Raw genomic sequence first — 7,493 nt, forward strand, 5'->3', positions numbered from 1 at the left:
CGCCTTCCTCTGTTGGGTCCAAGTTTATCATTCATCACACATTTGAACACCAATTCACTCACTTTCACCATCTTCTAAGCTATCTGATGAGTCAAGTGTATCAAGCATACTTACATGGTAATTAGGGTTACTACTCTCGCTCTAGCGATGTGGACATAGTTGTCGTAAATTCTGCATAGGCATCTTATTGGTTATTGAAGGGCTGAGGGGAAAATATTGACAGAAACCATATAGCAACATTAGGTGGGATTCCATTAAATACTTTCCAACTCATTTTTATCCCACACATCATGCATAGCAATTTTGAATAACAATGGGAAATATTTATCCCAGTCGTAGCGTGAAGGGGGGTTGGAGCACTGGGCAATATACATCCTAGCCATAGTGAAAGGGTCAATTATTTTCTTGTATGTTTTCTATCTTAGGAAGGACATGTTCAGTTTTCCTGTACAAAAATCTTTTAAGTATTATGAATTTTTTACTTTGTAGATATTTATAATACCGACGTATTTTACACCTTAATTACAAGTCCATTAATTAGTTGAAATTACGTAAGTTACTTTTAAATTACAGATGTGGTACTTCTGGATAAACCATTTTCCACAACATATCCTGTAGCACTCACTAATAACAAGAAGTTCAAGCAGGATCTGCAATATGGAGCTAAACTGAGTTCTCTAACTTTGAAGAAAGATACTAAACACAAAGTAAAACAGTAATCTTTATTCAAAAAAACATTGATAAGCATGTAGAATAAGAGGCTAATGACAATGAATTTGATTTGCTTGAAATTGAGTTTTCTATACGATTCTACAACAGTTTACACAGATATAGTCAGCTAATTATAGTCATTATGAAGAAAAACATTAATTGTCCTGGAACACTGACTTTAGGAAATGCATTATCTGATTTAATAACTGTTTACCATTTTGCTGAAAAACTAACTTAATTAAACCTTTGTTAATTAAATACAGTCAACTGAAAAAGTGTGAGGAGAGATAGATAGAATGGATGTCACAATGATAAAAAGTATTTTTAAAATTGCTGAAATGTTCTGGAGAATTATTTTTAACCCCACATGAGAGTTCTGACAGGATGTAACAAGCAAGAAATTCATTCTGATATGGCAAGTGATTTAGTATTATGTACCTGTTTTATTTTTAACCTTTTAATATATTTTTCATGACAAAATGGTAACTTCTCAAACTCGGCACGTCTAAATTATTAACGAGTTTGCAGTTAAATGCAAAGCAATACAATGGGCTATCTGTGCCCTATGTACCACAGCTATCAAAATCTAGTTTTTAGTGTTAGAAGGCTCTCTAACTACATGATGGTCTATCATCGTAACACCTAGCTAACTTGCACGAAAAAAGACTTGAAACCTACAACCTTTTATTATAGGTTAGCTAGGTGTTACGATGATAGACCAAAATTAAAGTATAAACAAAATATATTTTATAAAGCAAAGCTTTAAGCAACTGACTTTCTTGAAGTTTAATATGAAAATGAAATGGCAGTTATTTCTGTTGCTAGGAATTATAAATAGCAAACAGAAATTTGTGGTAACTTCACTTTTTAACCACAGAAACAAGTTTCGGTTTCAAAATATTTGGAAATTAATTTCAGAAAAAAAAAACACATACAATTGTCATGTTTTATGCAATATTAACAAAACATTTCTATGTGACTAGCCCTAGGCTGGTATTTGGGCTAGTGGCCTAAAACTTTGAGCCCCTTATTTGCATATATATCTAAGAAGAAAAAAGATTAAATCTGTATCATACGTAACCACATGAAATTACCATGTGACAAGTTAGTAATAGCTCTATTCAGTCGCTGTAGATTGTTAAAAACAGTTTCACACCCAAAGCTTTACCACCCACAAATTTATTTGATATCTTACTGCTTCATAACTATCTTATTCCTTGGGAAGAAAAATGATATGGCCCTACAAATAAAGGTTACTAAAATCTGTAAGCAACCAAATTTTTATAACATAATATCCAAAACCTTTCAATCTCACACTTCATTAAAGGCTAAAATTCAAGTATCCGCTAAGTTACAAAGTGTGTACAAAAAATTATTATTTCCAAAACTAATGAATGCAATGGTGTTGAAACTATTCATGGCTGTAATTGTATTAAATTACTGTAAATACAAACAATTACACTGCCATATAAGTGCTACTGTAAAGCAAAGGTTGTAGCAATAAAACATATAATACAATTTCAAACTTGATATAAGGGATCACATATATTAGGCTTACTAGATCATGTTGTTGATGATGTAACTCACCTGCCATCTGGTGATGGTACTTTTGACGGTTTGTTACTATTTGAAGTTGCAGTACTCCTTATTCATACTTTTTGCTTCGTTTTATTTTTTAATGAATAAGTTTACTACACCCTTACACATACTGGAATTAAGTTATCATTTAAGTTGTGTTGTATCGAAACGTTCCTCCTGAAACCTAAGTTGTATTAAAAATAGTTTTTCCAATGCTCTTTGATATAAAAGTCATGCGCTTTCTTCTTTAATAACAAATAACAACAAAAAATCTGAAAGTTCTTGCTCTGAAAGGAAACTTTTTTTTGAACAGACCATTGAAAGCCATTTTTATTAACAACATAAAATTCATAAATGCTATAAACATGGATATAAAAATTCTAATTTTTTTTTGGCTGTTAGGAAATTGAATTTCCTTAAGTCTTATAGACTTTGCCAAACGTGTTTAACTTGTGTGCTTAAATTTACAGCTCCTAATGGCATGGTTATGTCACACACGTCTTGTATATCTTGATACAAATACTTATATAAAAAAAATACCTTCACTTGACAAGTATTCTATTAATAATATGTAGCATTTTTTCTTTGCCACTTTTTGTCTCTGCAGAGTTCAAAACTGTCTTGTAATATACACTGAAGAAATATAATCATACAGTATTTTCTGAACACAGCTGCTGTTTGTTAAGTTAGATTAGAATTAATGTCACTTGCGGATGTATCAGAAATTTGGCTGTAACTACAATACCCACTGGTTGCAACTGATGTATTAGAGGATCTCTTGTGCTTCATTTTCCGTGGTTTGAAGAATTTCAATCCTGTGTGAAAAGCCCATTTTCCTGATGTATGTAGAGAAGAAACTGATGATGTTCCTGGTACTGGAGATACCTCTTCTTTGTCATCACAACAGGATTCTCTATCATTTTGTGACTGGACATAAGGAGGATTATTTTTAGCAGAGAAAGGAACAGATGTTACATATGTTGGAGGTATGGAACATGAAATGCTTGACTGTTCACTTACAGACGACGTGAATTCTCTACCATTCTCTCCTTTAATGGAATGAATTAACCGATGCCATACCCAATCATGAATGTGTAGTTTAGTGAAGTCAATCTTCGAAAGATACCGTAAAAGGTGAGGAACATCACACGATCTGTAAATGATTGGGATCAACTTCCGCTGCTGTTGTTCTAGAAAAACAAAATTCAGTAGTTAACTAGCAATAGTCAAACTAAACATTACAACACGTGTTTTATAATAAGATATAGCTTCATTGTTTGATACCTTTGTTAATTGACAAAAAAAGTACTTCGCATTTCCTCACACCCATGACCACGAAAATGAAAATTGTAAAAAGTAAAAGAATATGAATCAATACTTACCTACTGCTAAGCTTGTAGCATAGCGAGTTTGAAATTCACATTCAACACTTTTCAAAAACTCCGGTGACAGTACAATCAACACCCTGTTGCACCTATTGATATAAGTGTGCATTATATGTTAAAATCAAGCAAACTAGTAAAATTATTAATGGCAATACATACACGTGTTATTCCTCTCAAAAATGTACTGTGTTTTTAAAATGTGCAAAAAAAAATCCTTTTTAAAACAAAATAATATTTTAATCAACTGTGTAACTTAAAATCTTCAAACACGTTTAGAAGTTTTAAATTACATCAAATTTTCACCAAAAAGTTTAGAATAATAATAAGAACAAAAAATGTATCATTAATTTTTCATAATAAAAGTAACAATACAAGTTCCTTAAGCTCAGTAACATACTTTTATTTTTAAGTTCCGCACTTACGTTTTGCTTTTAGCAGCAACAAGTCACATGCAGGTTTCACAAATAAATTGTCATCATGTTAATACAGTTTTGATAACATTATACAGAGGATCAACTGATATCAGTTACATTTGATTGTACAAATTCTATTTCTTGAAGAAAACCATAAAACTAACAGTTTTTATCTATGTTCCCCAATCTTGTATAGGACAAGTACTCATATTTTCTATAACGAGTAATCAGAAATGAAAGCTTTTTTTTTTCTATGATGAAATGTGCAACTACCATGAAGTTGAAAGAAATTAAACCATTAGGTTTTTAAACAGGTTAATGAATTATATTACAAAAACAAACCTTTCATCAATTAAACGAGCAAATGCTTCATATTCCATCTGTCCAAGCAAGAGGTCTCGGTCTCGGATGAACAGCCTGATGCCCTCAGATTCCAGTTGTCGGGAGAGAATGTGAACACATTCTATATCTTCATCAGTATAACAAACATATGCATCATAAAGGCTCACTTCTTGTCCTACAATAAAAACAACAACATTTAGATCCTTCAGATAGCACAGGAACATTTAGATAAAAAACATTTAGATCCTTCAGATAGCACAGGAACATTTAGATACAAAACATCAACATTTAGATCATTCAGAGAGCACAGGAACATTTAGATAAAAAACATCAACATTTAAATCCTTCAGAGAGCACAGGAAGATTCAGATAAAAAAAAAAACATTTAGATCCTTCAGAGAGCACAGGAACATTTAGATTTTTTTTATAAACTTAAGGGTACATTCAGTTATGTTTTTACAGAACTTTACGAAACCTTTCAGTCACTGTGCAAGTAACATAGAGCCTTAAGTAAAGTCACAATTTATAAAAATACTTTAACCCTTGTCATTTCTTTTCCACAAGAAACACCGAGATTTAATGTTAAAACCAATTTTTTTTCCTAATAGTAACTATAAAACTTAGCAAGTTTTCATCAGCGACATATCAGATGGCTAAGTATTTAAACATAATACTACAACAATGTATTGTGTTATAAATTTATTAACTTGGCAGTATAAGAGCTTTTTGAGGGGGCATATTCCCCCCACTTTTGGAGGGGATGCATTCCCCCCAATAATTTCTAAACAGCAGGCTATGTAAATCATATAATTAAACATTATTATTACTTTGTTGGTATTTTAAAGCCAAAGAACTATTATTGATGGTAGCATTACATTTGGCTGGTCTAAACACGTATATATATATGAAATTTCATGCTATTGAAACAAGAACTTAATAGTTTCCGTTCATTCATAAAACCAACCTACCACTGACGTTTGTAAGAATTGTCTTTTGAAAAACCTACTCAAAGGTTATCTGTAATATGCATCCTGATGTTATTTTTTTTAGCAAGTCCAGATAATAGTATCATTTTAAAATAATCATGTGTATCATAATCATAAAAGCCAAGTGTCAGTTGTTCACGATCGATTTCTCTGAATTTTGTGAGTCACACGAGTCCAATTCAACTTTTTCTGCTATATAAAAGCCTCTCAAGGAGGGAGTTTTTATACCAAGGATTAATTTAGCACCGAGTGAAATTAATTTGCCGTTTGTTATGAAGAGAAGTTTTTGAACGATGATCGAGTATTTACAAGAAACGTGGTTTAAAGAGAACTATTGCAATAATGTCATTGATATAATATGAAAATAACTGTGATCAATAAATACTGGGACAAGGATCAATGCTGGGAAGAGACACTCTTTAAGTAAAGTAGATATTGCTCATGATAGGCTTTTGTTTCCCAAAACTAGAAGGTCCTTAAATTTTCTTATGTCTGTTTACGGATGGTAAAGTTATAAATGCATATTGGAGGATTCACGTCTGGTAGGCTTTGGTCTCCCATAATTTTTGATGGGCTTTTATATATATTTATGTGTAAGTACTTAAACTTATTTACACATTACAATAATTGCTTAAATGTATTGGTTTTTTCCAGTAGGTAATGTATATCCTACATGCGTTATCCTCTTGGTTGCATTTATATATGGAATTATGAGTAAATAAAAGATGCTTTGAGAACATAACTGAAAAATGTATTTTATTGCCCCCCCCCAATAAAAAAGTACTCCTACGGCTCTCACTATCCATGGAGCAAAAGAGATAACGCATAAATATCATATAAACCTCCCTGCATAAAGCGATTAACCTAAATTCAGAGGGAAATGATAGTCTAGTGTATCTTCTTACTTCTTAGATGATTAAGGAAGAAGTTGATAATACCTTTATATTCACTATTGGTCACATCATCAACTGTCAAATGGTTGGGATGATCTGCTGGGAAAGCTGACCGGGTACAAGAACTCACTAATAAAATAAGTTACATATAAATATATGCTTCATCAACTCAGCTAAAATGTTACAATCATTACATGGGATAGAAGCTGATAATATAATGTACCTTAATACACACACTTGTACATACTTTAAAGCTACATGTACGTATTTAACACTTGTACATACTTTAAACCTACATGTACGTATTTAACACTTGTACATACTTTAAAGCTACATGTACGTATTTAACACTTGTACATACTTTAAACCTACATGTACGTATTTAACACTTGTACATACTTTAAAGCTACATGTACGTATTTAAGAGTTGTGGTGGAAAAACACATAAATAAAATCCTTAAAATACTCAAACATGAAGTATCTTTTGTGACTCATGCACTTTGAATAAAACAACTACTAATAAATTACGATACTCTTGAAAATGATATAATTAGAGAAAATACAGAACCTTTCATCGCAAGCTACAGTTTTATATGCGACAATAGAAACTTGAAAATAGTTTTTAGTCAGGAGTAAAATTAAAGAATACCATGTTTTTTGTTTAATTACTTAGGAGAAAAAAAACTTAAATTCTTTGACTATTTTGAATTTTTTTCTAGATTAAAAGATATAATAATAAACAGTTTTGGTAATTAAGAAAGTTTAATGTTTGTTAAAACTTTCAACAAAACATACAATGATCAACAATGTATATATATCAACTATATATATTTTTTTTTACTACTCTATGCAATTACTAAAGACTGTTTACTTTGTTATACAGTAAAGTTTAAGTAACCCTAAACCCAAGAAAATAAGCCAATAGAAACCTAGTCTTTACAGTCTATTTGATAACTTTCCAAATAGAACTAGAAAACTATATATATATATGATTGAAAAATGCTAAGTTAGGGTAAAATATTTTTTGGAATCTCATATCAGCAACATTAATCACTACAAGTAGTTTACAATGTTTGATTGACAAAAGTTTTTTTATTAGTAAGCTAAGAATAATAAGAAAATATTTTTTATACCATTAGGATCTTGTAATGGAGATTCTTTATAGCACCATTTCTGCTTCCTCTC

The 7,493-nt window shown here is 31.0% G+C and overlaps 1 protein-coding gene across 3 annotated transcripts in view; it reads right to left on the reverse strand.

Annotated features, from left to right (window-relative positions):
* Positions 1-703: 703 nt before the first annotated feature.
* The window catches only part of LOC106461068 (myeloid differentiation primary response protein MyD88-like), a 15,755-nt gene continuing 8,965 nt past the window's right edge, over positions 704-7,493 (reverse strand). For all 3 annotated transcript variants that reach the window (XM_022387902.1, XM_013920854.2, XM_022387903.1), the window contains 4 exons: positions 6,354-6,437; positions 4,430-4,604; positions 3,672-3,763; positions 704-3,479 (listed from right to left, as the gene is read on the reverse strand). In XM_022387902.1, the coding sequence (XP_022243610.1) occupies positions 2,971-3,479; positions 3,672-3,763; positions 4,430-4,604; positions 6,354-6,437 (860 nt within the window). In that variant the 3' untranslated portion in view covers positions 704-2,970. The remainder of the gene's footprint in view (positions 3,480-3,671; positions 3,764-4,429; positions 4,605-6,353; positions 6,438-7,493) is intronic.

Source organism: Limulus polyphemus, unplaced genomic scaffold (genome assembly GCF_000517525.1).
Source record: "Limulus polyphemus unplaced genomic scaffold, Limulus_polyphemus-2.1.2 Scaffold891, whole genome shotgun sequence".
Taxonomy (NCBI): domain Eukaryota; kingdom Metazoa; phylum Arthropoda; class Merostomata; order Xiphosura; family Limulidae; genus Limulus; species Limulus polyphemus.